Source organism: Ammodytes marinus (assembly GCF_949987685.1).
Source record: "Ammodytes marinus genome assembly, chromosome: 11".
Taxonomy (NCBI): Eukaryota; Metazoa; Chordata; class Actinopteri; order Uranoscopiformes; family Ammodytidae; genus Ammodytes; species Ammodytes marinus.
The window spans coordinates 14,649,105-14,667,995 of record NC_137215.1 but is presented as its reverse complement, the minus strand read 5'-3'; the positions used below and the strand labels follow the sequence as shown (position 1 = coordinate 14,667,995).

At 40.6% G+C, this 18,891-nt stretch overlaps 1 protein-coding gene across 1 annotated transcript in view; it reads left to right on the top strand.

The window, feature by feature from the left end:
- Window positions 1–433: 433 nt before the first annotated feature.
- bean1 (brain expressed, associated with NEDD4, 1) overlaps window positions 434–18,891 on the top strand; it is a gene marked incomplete at both ends in the record, with an annotated part of 28,652 nt that continues 10,194 nt past the window's right edge. Inside the window, one exon of the mRNA XM_080036874.1 lies at window positions 434–458. Coding sequence (XP_079893000.1) covers window positions 434–458 — 25 coding nt within the window. The remainder of the gene's footprint in view (window positions 459–18,891) is intronic.

Below are 18,891 nucleotides of genomic sequence, written 5' to 3'. Positions count from 1 at the left end.
ACACACACACACACACACACACACACACACACACACACACACACACACACACACACACACACACACACACACACACACACACACTGCATGGGGCTTTATAAACAGCCAGGCTTGAAGGTTGTGACTCGCACATCAGTCTCTGCTGCCTCCCTCTGTCCCTTCTTCCCTCTCTCTCTCTCTTCATTTTTTTCCCTCTTTCTTAATCTACCTGCTGTTTGTTCTCTCTTTAGGCCCAGCTCCCCACGTGCCTTTTCATTAATGTGCTGATCTGCCTCTCTCTCTCTCTGTTTCTCTCTCTCTCTTTCTCCATCTCTCTCTCTCTCTTTCTGTTTTGGTACTTACAAATATAGCAGCACTGTGTGGTCGAGACCAGTTAAAGTTGGCTTCCTGCCTGTTGAGATGTGCCAATAGGAAACACTGTGAACAGGGGTTCATGCTGATGAAATTGATCTGCTCAGGTAAGGAACAAGCCTCTTTTTTCCTTTCACCTGTTTTTCAGTTTTTTGTGCTTTAATTATTCTCCTGGTATTAAGTGCTATTTGTTCCTTATAGGGGCATCACACAAAGTCTGATTTGATTGATGTAATGTAGAATTAGGTGTCTTGAGAATTCTTAATCTGGGTATGAATGGGAAATTGACAAATATAAGACAAGAAAATAAAAATAACTTTGCAGTAATTACAGTATTTTTGGAATAGAATGTCAGATGAGTGCTGGTCTTTCAAATAAAAGAGCAAAGAAGAAAATACTTTGTTTGTTGTTGTATTGCAAATTACCATCAGTGGAAATAATTGGTGAGGACATGCAAGGTTATAACAGGGTTGCATTCAACTATCTCCTATTTGCCACATTGATGCAAAAGAAGATTAAATACAGATAGAGCCATAATCCAACAAACCAAAATAATTACTGTCCTACTAAACTTAATAACAGTATAACACGTTCTTAGAACTTGTATTAGTACATTCAATTTAAAGAAAGAAAAGTCATAAGAAATCAAATATGTCAGATTAATACAGAAAACAGAGTAAGCACAAGAATACAATAATTGATACAAAAAGCACACACTATATAACATGTGTAATTGTCAGTGAAGTTGTGACTGAGGAAACTGAATTTAAAATAAAATTGTTGAATTCAAATGTTTGTATCTGTAGGTATAACAACGTTGTCACTGGCCAATACTGTCAAAAATCCGATCATTTGAAGGAATTCTGAGAATCCAAGTACTTCACAACAAAACAAAACCACTTTTTAGCCCACCTGAAATATTTTAGTGGTGCCCTGCTTGCTTCTGCGGTATATGTTTGATGTGTTGCTGTGGGTATCCTTCTGTTTATTTTTAGCTGGACTTACAGGTTGAGCTTTTAAACTCCAGAGAACGGCAAAAAAAAGGTAGATATTTGTTTTATAAAAGCTTCACATCTCAATAAAAGATGAAACACTGTGTTATGCAACAGCTCCTGACCACACCTGAGGCAGGGAAGAGACAGGAGAAGGAGGGAGGAATAGATGGATGGACAGATGCTTGACTTTTATACAGTAGATGTGTGTTTTCCTGTCATGGTTGCCCCCTAAGAAACCTGTCAATCCTACTACCTGTCCTCTGTCTCACTGCAATGCATCTCTCAGGCACTCCCTCCCTATCTGGCCCCCGTGTCCTTTTGACACCCTCCCTCTATCTGTTTCTCTTTCTCTGCATCTCTCCCACCTTTTATTCTCCCCTCCACTGTACTCTTCCCTTCTTTCTCTTCTCCTCTCTCTCTGATCTATTATTCACATCCCTCTCTGACTCTTTCTCTCCCTCCCTTGACACCTGAAATCCGTCCGTCCGCTGCGGGGCGTTTAGACCTCCAGCAGCAGTGTGCTTCCCTCCTAGGACAAGAAAAATTGAATGATGAATAAAAGAACAGACCAAAGATAAAACAGCTTTGGGATGGGCAGCAGCTCTATGGTGTTTTTATGCACGTGGCTCATTGTTTAGGTTGACATTTTACACAGGCCGGTGTAATCCATTAAAAAGATATGGTTCCCGGAGTCCAACCGTGAAAGATTCAGTCAGGAAAAAAGACATGAGACTGGATAATTTAGCAGTTCAATACACCTGGAATGGGTCAATGACTTCAGCTGTGTGGTGCTTTTTGAAATCTGAGTTTATCCTTTAGATATCACATGTTGTTATTATGTCACAGCAGAAGTCAGCTTTTTAGATAGCCGTTAGGGGAGTGTGTAAACATCCCGCCTTTTTTTCCAGCGTGCACACACGACGCACAGGTAGCGGATGGTGAGAAGATATGAGCTGATATTGACAAAAAACTCTCTCTGGAACACAATCGCTTAGTATGCCTTTAAGATATAAAATGTATTTGTGACATACCAGGGCTGAGACTTTTCCTTTTCTTTTCGTTAAGAGAGGGACATCACAGAGGTGTTTGAGCTCCATAACACTGTACAGTAAAATGGTTGATCTTCATGGTCTTGAAAAGATGTGGTTCAAATCCCTATAACACTTTTACATCAACACATGCTGTTGAGATTATGGCAGTAGAATATGTTGCAGTATATCCACCTAAGGCAAGGTTGCGTTAAAAAAAACAAGAAATCTGCCGACTTTTATGGAATAAACAAGGATTCTAAAAAACTTTATCCCAACCTACCTTTGGGTGTTTCTGCAGTGTGTAAAGGAGGCTGACATGCACCACATGGCAGCTGTCGGTGCCCCAGGGTTGCTGCTGCCTTTTCCCAGAGAAGGGCACGCAGTCCCCAACTGGCAGCATCAACACGACATCTGTCCTTAGATTTAGGATAGTGGGAAAGTCACTCAGTATATGTATTTACAGACTAAACATCTGACTAAAAAGAAAAATTAGCTTAAACTATAGCTAAGGCTAATTACTAATAAAAAAACAAAAAATATTAGTGTCATAACCAACCAAACTCCAAAATAGTAATCCATGCACAGGCCATGAACTGTATGTACTCGACAATTTTTTTGTGGGGCGTGCTGGTGTGTGTTATTGTATGAGTGCATTTGTGTGCGTGTCCCCCTGCCCCACCCTCTCATTTTGCAGCAATAAGATAAAGGCAAAACACAATACATATTAGAGCACTGGCACACACATCATATGAGGGCAGATCTGAAATGGAATCTCCTTCTTTTTCCCTTAGCCGCACACATCATCCATCCATCTATCTATCAGCGCCTCGCCTCCCCGTCACCCAGCCATCAATCATCACATTCCCATGCTTCATGGAAATGGGAGGGAAAACTTCATTTACCGGCATTTCACCTTCTACTGCATCCACATGTCTCTCTCTCTCTCTGTTTCTCTCTCTTTGTCCTTCCATCCATCCATCCCTCCATCCATCCATCCATCCATCTATCCATCTATCCATCTATCTGTGCCTCACGTCCAATCGGGTTGCAGTGTTAGGTCGTTTATTTAAATCTATTTAAATGGTGATGAGGCGTGTGGATATGCAGGGAGATTTCACGGCCCAGCAGGTCAGCAAATACCAAGGGTGTTCCACCTCGCTAACCATCGGGGCCCATAGACAATTAATACACACCACAGGTTTTCAAGAGCGGGTACCAGTGTCAGAGAGGGAGGCATAACTTTCCATTCATTCAACCATCTCTATCTATCTATCTATCTATCTATCTATCTATCTATCTATCTATCTATCTATCTATCTATCTATCTATCTATCTATCTATCTATCTATCTATCTATCTATCTATCTATCTATCTATCTATCTATCTATCTATCTATCTATCTATCTATCTATCTATCTATCCATCCATCCATCCATCCATCCATCCATCCATCCATCCATCCATCCATCCATCCATCCATCCATCTATCTATCTATCTATCTATCTAGCAAGGTACAGTAGGAAGTGAAATCGGCAATGTGTGGGGAAAACAGTCACTCTCAAAGAGAAAAGTGGAGAAAGAAATTGAGTGAGGTGGCTTGGAACATTTGAGAGAATAGGGGAAGGGGGTTGAGTGTGTTTTTGTGTGTGTGTGTGGGGGGGGTAGAAGGAGAAGTGAAGGGTAAATGTCTTTGCTAATGTCTTTGATGCCAATATTGACTGGCTCCCTTTGACTTCAGTACACTTGCTGCATCCTCCTCTTCAGTTCATTAGCTCTGTCGTTTGGAAATGGATGTATTGGCTCAGCTGTTCAATGTCACCATGGATGGATGGATTGATGGATATGTAGAGAATCGAAGATTAAAGGACAATATTACTTAAGCTTACTTGCCACACGTTATACAAACACACAGTTTTAGCATACGGTAGGGTAGTTAATCTACTGAGATTGATAAAGGTGTTGTTATTCATCCCAAATCAGGTAGCAGACAAATTAAACTTATTTAAAAAGGTTCGGACAATCAATATCTATTTAGATTTATTTTTTATTCGGTTTTGTGTATTGTTATATTTGGTTAATTCATTCTCGTGGGAAGCTTTGAATTCTGAGGTTTGGCACCTGCTGCCAAAAAGCATTGCAACCTGCCATATTGTAATACGATTAAACCTTGAGAACAAGAAAACATGGACATTTTGAAAAGAACAAATTACAGTTTTTCTCAGTTGCTTTGGTGCTTTTCTCACATCACTATTAACATTTGCACAGCAGTTAGTGCATTTCTCAAAACAATTAGTGCAAACTGCAAAACCTAGTGGATAACCTGCAAAAGTACGTCACTTGCTCAAAATGGATAGTCTATTCCTCAAAAGCAAGTATTCATGTCAATGAAACTGCCAGTGTCATCAAAATGAGAAGTCTTGACACCATCGTTTATGAAGAAGATAGTCAAATGGCTTGGTCATGTTTTCATTATGACAGTTTATTCTCTCAGTGTTTTCCAATGCAAAAAAAAGGTCAGAACTCGGTGACACTACCTGAAAATGCTCAAGACAGCACTATACACTACTTGTACAGCCATTTGAAAACTACAGTAAAGTTACACATTGCTGTAGTTAGGGGAGTAAGTGAGTACAAGACACTGAATACGTATGTTTCACATTTTTACTGTATATGCTCTTTGCAATTCTACAGCATTGTGCAAAAGAAAAATACACTTCAGTCACTCATTTAGAACAAACATAAAAAAAACACCCTTTTGGTAGAGCTGTGCACAAATATAACTGAACATATATAGGTAAATCATTCTGGCACATGCAGATGTTCCTGTCTGTCTGGCCACATATTTTCATCTACATCACAACGGATATTATCCCTTGCAATGCAGCGAGGAAAGTACAACTAATACTTCACACACTTCCTCGTGAGTGAAAGCTGAAGTCCACCTGAGAGCAATTGTTCAATTTAGGAGACATTTCCAGTAAAAAATAATGAAGAAAGGTATACAATTTGCTTGACAGAATTTGATAACTAGTTCAACAATTTTGTATGTAATGACTCAAGCAATGAAATGAAGACTATTAGTTTTATTGGGAACGACTATTCAGCATCCATAAGTATAGTTCATTTTGACTGACATGACATAAGCAAATGACAATGTTATAAAACAGCAGAGAATTGTATGAAAGCAACTGATACATGTCCAAAAGCATTAGCAATTTGTTCAGAGGAAGGAGAAATTGCTACTATGATGTGCTCAAATGACTAAATGTTGCGGAGGTTGAACTAATAGTTATGAGAATTTTCATTCTGATCTGAGAAAAGCACCAAAGCAACTGAGAAAAACTGTAAATAAGTCGGTGCTTTTTTTTCAATAAAAGTGTCCAAGCTTCCCAACTGCGCTTTAATGCACTGACATGGGTGAATCTTAAACTTTACTGCTGGAGACCAGTAAGTTAGATCCAAAGATCCAAAAGTACCAAAGCTGCCTTTTACAAAGTGGACAAACAGCCTGAAATGAATGGATGAAAATGGATGGAGGTGGGAGAATAACAACTTAAATATTTAATCAGCTCTTCAATGAAAACAAATTGTAAATGGATGGATCGACAGATTGAGAATAGATATGAATACAGGTGGATGGATTCTAACAAATCAAGGGGAATAATGAACATATGAAAGAAAGATGAGGCAACTAAATTGACAACAATTTATTTTCATTTTTAACAATTTAGTTACGTCACATGCTGTGCAACATGTGCAATCCCTGTGTGTGTGTGTGTGTGTGTGTATGTATGTGTGGTTGATACATGTGTGTGTATGTGTGGTGTGTGTGTGTGTGTGCGTGTGTGTGTGTGTGTGTGTGTGTGTGTGTGTGTGTGTGTGTGTGTGTGTGTGTGTGTGTGTGTGTGTGTCAAGGGGAGAACGCTACACAGAGGGGGTCGGTGCTGCAGCTGTTTTAACATGATTAAACATCTCCTTTCCCCCCTCACCACCTCTATTTTCTCATCTCCTCTGCTACTCCGACACCTTTTTTTTCAAGCTGGTCATTATCCCCCTCACAGCACTGAAGAAGAGAGTGGGATAAATAGAGAGAGGGTTTGAGTAAAAGGGCAAGAACCACACAGGGAATCACACGTAGAAATGTAAAGAAAGGGAGACTTGGGGCCTCTACGAATAGTCAAATCTCCAAACCTTTAAGCCTCCTTTACTTAACTTTAAAGAGGACCTTTGATACTTTTCAACTTTTATGACCTATAAACGTTGTTATAATGATTTATAGTCATGTTTAACCATACTAACGTATCAAATAATTACGTACATGCATTTAGACGTATTCCCTGCTTACCGTCTGGGGTGGTTATGCAGAGCACTAAACACTAGGGCAGCCGGTCGAGAATTCACACAAATTTCCGGGTATCGTGTCGTCACGTCCCCGGATGTTTCCATGTATGGTAATGCTGCTCAGGCAAGCTCCGGCCATGCCCCCACCTTCCTCTCTCAGAAATCTCCCCGCGCGCTGCTGGAAATGTTCCGGAAGGAAGGTAACCAATCACAACAGAGTGGGGTTTGCAGAAGGGGGGGGGGAGGGGCGGAGAAGCTCAAGGCAGTGTGTGGAGCAGACTGCTGTGCTCGCTAGGGTGAGAGGAATAGTGTCCCGAAAATCTACATGGTTTTTTGTGATGTGATTCGTGTCAGGTTGCTCTATTAACAAGAAATTAAGACCAGAAAAGTAGTATAATAGGAGATCTTTAAACTTAAACGTCATCGGGTTCAAGGACAAATGAAAAGGTGCTTCCTTTCGAACATAGGAAAAGACAGCACTGTTTCAAATGAATTCGACTCCACTTTTCCTTACCGACGTCATTGCGCAACGGTGAGTATTGCTGCCGTAATTCTCTAGCGCGAAACTACACTATTTTCCTAAAATGGACTACAACAAGCGCTCTTTCGATCCATACGTTCTTGTCATATTGATTTCAATCAGGTTGTCGCTAACAGAGTGAGAATCACTTAGGTCAGACTTGGCCAAGGGGAATATCTAAGGCCACTTGAATCCCAATTCACATGTGAAAAAAAGAGGCTACACTTATGTTGATGTTGAAATGAACTGCCCCCAGTAGTCTTCATTAAATGTGAAGTAGGCATTGTATTTCCTTATGGTGTAAATTATGGGCTACGAAAATAACTATTATGATGTTGGTCTTTTATGAGTTCTTTATTATTTTTATGGGGGAGGGGGTTTATTTAGTTTCAGTCGAGATACATCTTCCTCTCTTCTCTTCTGTTTTACCCGGTTTTACCGCATCTCTCGTTCATATTCGTGTATTAGTAAAGTCCGTTGGTGGCCTGTTGGTTGAAATTTTGCCGCCGTAAAGGATTATGGGATACCACTATCTCCTTTCCTTTCGTAAAGGTTGGTCAGGAGTAACCTATGCTAAAGGAGGCTTAAAGGATGCATCGAGGGCGAGGCTCCTTTCCTAAGCATTTTTAGAATTCGAACCACCTATCCGCCAAGTACTTCCGGGTCATCTCGTTAGGAAAGGAAATTTCCTATGCAAAAAAGAGAATCCGTAGAGGCCCTTGGACTCAGACTGGAAAAAGGTCAGAAAGAGAAGGATATCCCAGTCTTATAATTCAGAAGGGAGAGTTCTGTCTGCTTTGGGCTTCTGTCATATATGATGTCATGACTATTTTTATTTATATGACTGCTCTCACTCAGCCACCGTCACTTTTTCTGGTTTAGTTTTGCTTAATTTAGTTTTTTTTATTCGATCATATCATTAAGTAACAGTTTCACGGTACACCCTCTCAGGAAAGTAAGTGTGGAATGGGAACCCTAAATAAACTGAAAGCTATTCGGAGGGGGCCTGATAACAGTAAACAGATAATAAATAGACACTGCATTGGGTGTATTCCTCCTTCAGTGACCTGACAGACATCAGATCGAAAAACCTTTGGGGCAAATTGTGCGATCAGCTGGCTTAAACAGACAGGTTTGCAACAAATCAGTCTGAGACGCTGTGTGTGTGGATCCTGATGACTCTTTGTTATTGGACAATATTTGAAGCGAAGTCCATGTTATATAGATTGACACTGTGAGAAAGAAAACAGCAATACATTTTGATGTCTTTTAAAATTGTTCCCAAAGCTGTTTCAAGCTGAATTTTTCTCCATGCCATGATGTTCTTTTGTGAAATTGCTGGTTTGCTGAGGTCAAACCTGCCCAGTTTGGCATGTCGTTGCCTGTCAAACTCTCAGTGGACACCCCTGCGTCTACATCTTTTTTCATATATCAATCATTTTTCCAGCTTTTAACTGTCTAGCCCGACCAGAAAGGTGAACATATTGTAATAGAGATGATTGTGTAACAGGGAAAGGATCAGAACATTTTCAAAAGACTGTTTATTTTCTCCAAGCAGACCTTAAAATTGTTGTGGTATTTATTACAGAAGCAATTTTATAGTTGATATATACAAATGTTTGGAAGTCTGTGGTCTGCCTCCCTACTTTACAGGAGATAATTGTGCCAGGTCCCAAAATCCACACTACATACTGATTGCAATCAGGTTTTTGTTCTATATGCGGTTATGTTTGTGTGTGCTGCTGATCCATGGTATTTTTCAATAATGTTATGCACAAATGAAAAGGAGAAGCTATACACAGTGGGTAAAACAATACAAGTACATTTGAGTTGTTAGGGGAACATATCCACTTCCTAATATTAGGAAAAACATTTGATATGCATTTGAATAGCACTTTAAAGATGTACTTACTAGATTAAGTTAACAGACCCACGTACTTTGTCTATTAGCAAAGGTATTGTTGCTGATGCTGTTTTTCCCAGTGTGCATTAAGGGGGAAGATATGTTTAAAAACAAGACATATTGTGATGCATAGATTTTCTAAATGAACGCTATCAAGTTTGGAGTTTCAAAAATAAATCAAGACTTATTTTCTGTATACAACCAGATGGTGAAATGGTCCTGTGTGTACAACATGCCTACTTTACAGTGTGTGTTTGTGTTTGTAGAGTATGTGTGCATTTACAGTGGGTTTTGTCATCAGATGGATCAAACATTGGATTTTCAGCACTACCGTAGTTTTGATATCATACCTGGACCAATCATACCTGGATTTAAAATGCTCTCTGACCATTTGGTGTTGAATCTATGAGGCTCATTCACCAATCACTGGTGACGTTTCCTGGGCATTGGCCTATCATGAGTTGATCTGCAGTGTTTACAGGTCAATCAGAGCCGGATTTACAGAGATCACTGACCAATCAGAGGAGGATATACTGCAGTCATTGCCAGGATGTATTCTCTGTTTGGTTCCCGCCATAGAGAGTCCCAGTATTTTCAGGTTTAAAAGTAGAATTCTTCTTCTTTTTATTTAAAGTATGATTTCTTTATATGGGTTTTTCTGTAACTCATTTACATAATCAGACCACAGGAAACCCATTAAACCGCCAATGCACCTGCTCAATAAAACATTTCTGTCCCTCCCTTCTCTCAGACCCACACCACCAAATGCTGCAAATAGATTTCACTATGGACTATCTTAGAATGAGTTCAGCTGGGAACGATCATCCATCAAGCCATATTTTCTTCAGGACAGTTTTTAGGTTTGAATACGACTCAACACACTCCACTCTCACATTTGCTAGAAAAAGCAAATATTTCTTTCACATAATAACTTAAACGATCGAAGCGCTCAGGCCCGGTTTGCAGATGTGTACCTGCCTGGATTAACTGACATCATTGTCAATTGTGACGTGGGGGGGGGGGGGGGGGGGCGGTGAAAGGATGCAGAAACAGACTGGCAGGTGAACACGCTTTAACACAAACAAAATGCATATAATGAACACACATCTACAGTAGGGTAACATCTGTCTGGGGACCACACATCTCTCTTGTGTGCATACATCACAGTTCCCCTGTTCGCCTGTCAGCTGTCTCCTCCACTTTGTCAGTGAGTTCTCTGCCCCCTGCTCAGTGTGATATTTAAAGGACATGTTACCTGTCTTACTCACAGGTGCATCAACCTTACCGTGAACCTCTGACCTTCTCTTCACCTACAGTTGATGCTAGACAACATTGGCAGCCTTCAATTTTTTTTCAAGCTTTTAACACAGCAAACTGCCCCCAAAAACGTTGTTTTTTTGACATCCAAACATGTTTCCCTTTGCAAATGGAGGATGTAAGGATAGAAGGTGCCTTATAACAGATGGAAGGTGTGCCAGCAAAGTAAAGTGGCAAGGGAAAAAAAAGTTTATATATCTATAGCAGCTTTAAAAAGAACTAAAAACGCATTACACATAGTGAGGGAGACAAAATAAATATGAAATACAGGGGATGATGGAAGTACGTAAAAGACTATAGGCCTTGCTGAATAGGTACTTTTTCAGGAGTTGTATTTTTAAAGATTCGGCATTGCGGATCTGGGAGACTCTGTCAGGGGATGAGACAGACAAGAGTTCAACCGTCATATCCAAATAAGTGACCACAACAATAACAACATGGGATGGTAGGGGTTGAAGGCGTGAGGAAATGGGTTGATGATTAAGCGAGGGGAAGGCAGGAATGTGGGCCAACAGGGTGTGATTATCTGTCTCTCTGCCATGTATCCCACATGGGAGAGAGAGGGAATGCGAGAGAGAGAGAAAGGGAGGGAGGGAGAGAGATTATGGAGATGTATGATGTATTCTGACCCATATTCACACAACAGTGGACATGGCCCAAGTGGGACTCCAGGATGGGATTGAGAAACGCTGGACTAGAAACATTAGACCAGAGAGGGCTGTGAAACACTGCTTTTCAGCCTGGTCTTAGTCTGCAATGTAGATGAGGATGTTTCAGCCCAATTGGTGTGAAGGATGTTGCTGGTGTGTTCATGTAGTATGAGTCCAGGGCCTTCTCTTGTTCTCCTCCATTCCCTTCTCCAGTGGTAATGCGACATGATGGCTTAATGGCCAATTCCTTCCATCCTCCAACACCAAAGCCCTGCTGGCATTCGCTCAATACAACAACAGGAACAGAGCGAGGAAAAAGAAGTGGGGACAGCAAGACAGCAAGAGGCAGGAGGAGGAAGTGTGTGTCAAGAAGAGACATGTTCTTTTTGAACCCGCTGTTGTCCTCTGACCAGGTGCTAGGAAGGTTGAAGCTCTTCCAGCTCACTGCACAAGGGAGGAGATAACATTTGTCACTTTATGTCACGGCCATATCTTCCGACGGTGCAAATAAAGATACCAGGCATCCTTTAGCTGTAAGACCTTCTGCAGGCTTTTGGGGATCACAATGTTGGGAATTTGAGCTATTCTTTGTTATTTTTAAGGCCAAATGAGGTTGGTCAGAATATTTGTGTTGCCAATATGATACCAGACCTTTGGTTTTTGACTCTTAAACTTCTTCAGAATCAGAACAACTTTGCCAAATGGTGGTATTTTATTATTATTATTTTTTAAAGAAACCTGAAATGATCTTAATTGTATTGCCAACCATGACTGTGCAGTATTCCCCACCATCCCTCGCAGGTACAATTGGCTTTCTTTATCCCTGCATGTTAAGAATCTTTTGGAAAGGGCTATTTTTATAGAAAAATTGTGTTGAAGAAGGAGGTACAACATTGTTTCTGCAACTCTAACCGTAACCCTAACCGGAACCCTAGAGGAATAGTAGTTTATTTATCAAAGAAACTTCCTAACCTGGGGCGCTCAGGTGGCGTGGTGGATAGAGCGCGTGCCATGTTGGCTCAGGCCTTTACTGCGGGTCGTCCCCCCTCTCTCTCTGTCTCCCCGTTTCAACTCTGTAGCTTGAAAATGCCAAAAAATTATCTTTAAAAAAAAAAAAAAAAACGTCCTAACCTGTTTTCATAAAGGTGAACGAGACAAGACCCACAATACTTTAACAAAGTAAAGTAAAAGCAGCTCTCCTGGAGCATCCTGAAGTCTCACGTCATCTCTTACAACCACCAAAGCTAAGAATAAATCGTTTATTTACGTTGAATGCACGAGTCAATATATAGGGTAACACTTTACAATAAGGTACACAAAATTGTAGTAGCTACTACATACCTACTACATAGATATGTGTTACCTACTACATAGGTTTTTTTTTGTGTTACCTACTACATAGGTTTTCTTTTGTGTTACCTACTACATTGGTTTTTTTTTGTTGTTGTGCTACCTAACACATAGGTTTTTTTTTGTGCTACCTATGTGTTAGGTAGCACAAAAAAAAACCTATGTAGTAGGTAACACATATCTATGTAGTAGGTATGTAGCTACTACAATTTTGTGTACCTTATTGTAAAGTGTTACCATATATAGCAATAACAACACCAGCTGAGAGGTTAATTGGTGCCTGTGTTGGCTGATGCAAATCAAGCTCATTTAAGGTGCAGTCACAGTTTGAGGAAATCTAGAAAACAGGGTGGACACCACTGTGACTCAGAAAATACAACGGCTGGGTCCCAGCAGTGTCCTTGTGAAAACTGCAGTAGTGCGCATATAAAATCAATTCAAGTATACCAAACATTGACCAAAATTTGGAAAACACAAATATTTTCAGTGCCAACTCTCCATTCCTATAGATGAAGGGAAAAATCGACTCCTCACAGCAATTTTTGTTTTTTTTGTTTTGATGGCCTTCGGTCTGATGAGCAAAGAAACAATGTTTGGTACACAAAAGCTCTTGGCCTCTTGACAAACCAAACAAACCAGCCGAGTGGTCCAACAGGCCAATCAGGCAACGGGACTGGGCCCTTCTTCAAAACTATTAAAACAACTGTAGACATGCACTTGTAAGAAATACATGTCACATGATCCTGATGTCTGTTTATAAACATTATGTCTTATTAGATGGGGCAGTCATTCAATTGGTGAGTGCCTCAAACTCCTGCATCCTAATGAACATCTTGTTCTAACTGCATTGATACTGATTGTTATTTGTAAGTTTCTTAATTAGCCTTAAGTGTCAAATACGATAAATGTTGTCCATTATCTAATTAATGTTTTTCAGTAAACACTCACTCATTGACTGTTTTTCTACCATGATTGTTGGTGAAGGTTACAAACTGTGCATTCTTTAAAATGGGCATCCATAGTACAGTTCCTTACTAAATAAGCAAAAAGCTAAATATCAAAGAGGATCTATATGTCAGCAAAAATGACAATATAATCAACAAATCTTAATCACTGGCAATTAAACAATCACTTTGAGTCAATGCTAATTAGTTGTTTGAAAGTATGGCTTAGCAAAGAGCAAATATATTGTGGTTTAACTGAAATGAACCACATGAAATGTGAAAATAAACTGGTATAAATTTCAAAGTACATATAATGTAAAATGAGGCAAATTTCCACTGTTTTAAGACTTTTACTTGTGCTGCATAGATCAATCTTGATTCAATATTGTGACTTTGTTAATATTTTTCTCACACTAAAGCAATTCATTTTATATTGTTTTAGCTTCTACTATGCAGACACATACAGTGCCTGAAGATTGTCCTGACCTTGAAGAAGGAGCTGAAGTCTCAGGAGGGATGTGTGTGTGTGTGTGTGTGTGTGTGTGTGTGTGTGTGTGTGTGTGTGTGTGTGTGTGTGTGTGTGTGTGTGTGTGTGTGTGTGTGTGTGTGTGTGTGTGTGTGTGTGTGTGCGTGTATGTGCGTGTGTGTGTGTGTGTGTGTGTGTGTGTGTGTGTGTGTGTGTGTGTACACACGCATGTGTGCATGTGTTGGTGGGTAACAGTACAGCTGTCAGCTGTCAGCTATCAAAAAGGGAAGTCTGTAGTGGTTTGTCGGGTTGCTCTGAACGGCCCACGATTACTGAAGCACAGCCTGAAGGAATACAGTGATGGAAAGAAGAAGGGTTGAAGAGAAGGATGTACAAGTGTTAAAGGGAGGGAGAAAAATAGAGGACAATGAGATAGTGGATGGTTGAAAATGGGTGAATGACAATCGAAGGTCTTCACATAGTTGCTGCTTGTTCTATAGCATAGCATTGTGACACTTTCTCAAACATTTACCATATACCTGTTGTGTTTTGTGGAATCAGTCGTATACAAGTAACACCTGTGGAACATGATGTACGCCAAAGAATATAAAGAAGAAAAAATGTCATTGTCTTCCTTTGGCTTACGTGTGTATGCAGCACTTAAATATATAAATAATACAAATAATGCAGAAACATTAAGAAAATGAAGAGAACTGATATTCCTCTTTTACGCTCAGTAAAAATCTATGTTGAAGTCGCTGTTAGCCTAAGTTTAGTTTGCGGTTGTCCCTTATTGAACGTCCTGCCAGAACAAACTCTTTGGGCCTGGATATCGGTGGATGTACAGGCGGCCAGCCCTATGGAATATTTCATGGTGAAGAGACGGTGGTTGTAACTCATAACGACAGGCTGTCAGATTGAATCTGAGTGGCTGCTTGATGCTTCTGTATAATGTATGCAGCTAATGTACAAAGTGATGCAGCGAACGCAGCAGCAGTCAATATCACAGGCTCTTAACCTTTATAGCTTGTGACACCCAAAAATAAATGACTGCCAGTGACTCCCCAGTCTGGAGGGACACGCACGCACGCACACACACACACACACACACACACAAACATGGGACCGATATGTCTGTCTGTCTGTCTTGATTTGTAATTGCAGGGAAGCTAACAGATGCAAATTTGACTGACTGTGATACACTGCATATTTATATTTCAACTTTAATCTAAAGTTTGACTTCAGGTTAGACAGGAATCCTATTAGATATGATGTATATTAGTTATTTAGAATGAATTTAGACATCTCCCCTAGACAAAAAAGGCTACATGCAGACCACCAATAGTGCTACATCAAAAATGCCTCTATTCATTTCGATACATGAGGATTTGTGTTGGTACAGCAGGACTCCTGAGCTGATGCAGAGGCAAGGGCAAAAATTGCAGTGTAGTACGGCAAAAAGTTGATTGTCGCAGTGTACTCCACTCACCAACCACATTATGCAAAAGGGGAACTTTCATAGTATTTTAATTTATAACATTACAATGTTATTATTCCTCTCTTTTACCTTGCAATCATCAAGAGATGAAATAAAATGATGGCCCCTGTGACACCTTTTCAGAACATTTAAAAATCCTGTCTCATAGTATTATAAACCTCTGTGCAGTGTGTTGGCTTGTGATAAACCCTCACACTCAGGGGTCTGTAACTGAAACTGGACATAAACCTGTAGCAACATGGTCCCACCAAAGCATCCCCTTGATTCATATTAAGGGACTGACAAACCCTGATTGATTACTTTTCATGAATTTGTCTCCGGTATTTTGAACAAAATTTCCAGTGTGCAGTTCTTCTCACAGACACATAGAACTAAGTGAGATGCTTAGTGTGAAAATACAAAGCAGGAAATAAAAAACAACAACTTAGGGTGCATTCACACAGGGAAAGTCCGCTAGTTCACTTGCTTTGGTCCAGACCAAATAGAGTTTAGATTTTTTTTGTTTGGTGAGGTCCACTTTCATATTGCCCCTTTTGTAAGTGAACCAGCATTACGAAGCAAAACCACACGTGATCTGAGGTCATTCATTCATTGGACAGACATTATGGGGTGGAGAGAAGCAGGAAGAACAAAGTATTAACTGCGAAATATATCATTGATATAATATGGGGTTAAAAATAATAAAAAGGCCTACATTTAGCCTATAAATAAAGAAGAAGAATATCAAATTATTTTTGCTTCAATGAAGCCCTATGACAATGCCACGTTCTGTGGCTTGTAGTCTACGATGTGAAACATAATTTTTACTGTATTTTTGCTGCTGGACGTGCGGCTCTCGAGAAGAATAGGCTCATGCCGACACTCAGCTGATTAAGCTGTGTATCAGCTGGGTGTGAGTTCGGCGCAGTTCCGCTCCAAACTGACACGGGGATAGTATTGACAGTCCCGTACATGGGAAGCAAAATAAAAACACACACTTCTTGCGCAGCGTGAACCTGTTGGCACTGTGCGGGACGCTCCCCTCTCCTTCATCTGATCGCTGAACACATTCAGCATTTTTACGCGTCCTCTCGATCAAATGTAATATATTGTTCTGGGCTCCCGGTCAAACCACAACTTATCGTCCTAACAATGACGACAACAACTCTTTCTCATAATGTGAAGCTGACGGCAATTTATTAAAAAAGAAAAGAAAGAAAAGGCACAGTGCCTCCTGCATTTGGGTTGGATCGAGTCCGGACAAATTCACACCACAAACGAACTGCTGCAGAGTGCGTTTGGAAACGCACCGAGACTACCTCTTCAGCTGGGTCTCGGAGCGCTTGTTTGGTCCGCCCCCGAGTGCGATTGCTGTATTCACACCTACCTGAAAGATGCGCACCGAAGGCGGAAGTGCACCTGAGTTTGTTTCAACCGAACCAAACACGGCATGTGTGAATACACCCTTAAACACCTCATGCCTTGTATATACTATGTATTACTCATGCCTATGCCTCATGCACAATTAATGGTGGTAAACAAGGTTCAGTTTAACCCTCCGCTTATGGCTGGCACGGTGTCAACTCCAGGATGATGAACTGGCTTTTCGTAACACACTTTAGTATAGGCTGCAGGGGGTGGATGCATGTGCAACAGTGAGCGTTAGTGACAAGCTGTCAAAGTGAATTACTTCTGTTGCTGTTCCGTTATATATGAACATATACCATATAACCCCCCCTCCCCCCATGCACACACACACACACACAGCAGTAACCTAGTGTAGGGGTCTCTTTGTGTTTCTTGTGCAACAGGCCTGCGGATAAAAGCCCTGCTGAAGGGCCCTTGAGCAAGACACTGAATCTACTCTCCAATGTTAAGAGTGCAGGTGCATTTATCAGACAATACACAAGGTAAATTAAGCATCACGTAACCTGATTTACCAGTGTGGTTTCTGGGTTCTGGTGGTGGTGTGGCGTGATGAAAGAAGTTGACAGCTGACGCAGGTTTGAGGAGGCTTTCAGGAACAGCTTAATTTATTTAACACAACAAATCTCATACTGCAGTAAACGAAGCCAAATAAAAGTCAGAGTAGTTTAGCCAAATTGAAACAGAGGAAGGTACAAGACTGATCCTGGTCAAACGTAAAAAGCCCCCCGAAATGCTGTTTGCTCGTTATCTTATTCAGGGGTTCAGTAAGTTGATTGGTCGTCGAAGACGACCTTCTTTGTGGTGATTGGTCAGTTTTAATTATTGCGCAATCACCACTTCTAAACATCTGTGGAATAGATTGACAGAGGCGATGCCTAGGCTGGCGTCTCCAGGTCTGGTCCTTGACCAGTAATACCAACAATTTTGGACAGTTGTCATATATTATACCCTTTCCTGATGGGTGGGAAAAGCCCGAATCCGGCTTGTGCTAACTCAAATCTATAAAACAGTCATGCAAGTGTCTGTCTTAACTTAAACAGAAATAAGGTGATTTAAAGAAGCTCAGTCCCTGTCCAGCCAACTTACGCATTCCTACAGGACAGGGGGTTGGTAAACTGTTAGGCCTTTCAGCCAGTCTACAGAAATGTGCTTTAAGAAGTTAATACACTACACCAGTAATGTCACAACCTTTCAACAGCCACCAGGTTTTACTAGACAGACACACTAACCTGCAGCATTGATCCTTTATACTGGGTGAGAGCAGCATGAATTATGAATGAATCAAAGACACACATAGGTTACATGAATCGCATAGTAAAGGCCAAACCAGCCATCTAACATGTGCACCGCTCACAATTTACTGCTACTACTGTAATAAACCTCATTGATTCAAAAATGTTTTGGCCCTCAACCTTATTCAGCCAGTGATCAAATTATTTTACAATTAGTTATATGGACAGCAATTTAGTAATGTATCAATTTGGAAGCAATACAGTTAAAACGAGGAAAATCAGGGGGAGCAGCAATGTTATAACAATGTATAGGCTACTTAACTTGGGTAGAACATTTCATGGCAATCCATCCAGTTGTTCCAAAAGTCAGAGGATCATTAAAGGTTTGTCTCCTGTGTAGCACGATGTCAAATGTCATGGCTATTGATGAAATAGTTACAAAGATATTTCAGTTGGGATCAAACGTGGTGGACAGAAACACAATGCAATCCCTAGAGTCCTGCAAGGCTGGATCAAATTATGTTTTTAATGAGCAGAGCGACCAAGTTTATAATGAAATTGTCTGCTGCTTGTGAGTGTGTGTGTGTGTGTGTGTCCCTCTCAATGTTACATAATTTAAATCTATATAATTATAGATTTCCTTATGAGTTGTCTCTGGAGAAAACGAGACAAAATGGAGTTTATGAGGGAGAGATGAGAAGCGGGATGAGGTCTGCTGGGAAACGTTTGGGGTGAGAGAACATTTCCCTCTTCTCGGGAATCCGTGTTAAACCAATTTACTCTAGACAACAGAGTTACACAGACCCAGACATTCAGGGGGGATGGGGAGACCATATATGGGCAACAGAGGCCCGAAAGGAAAATTATAATGTGAGTGAAAATCA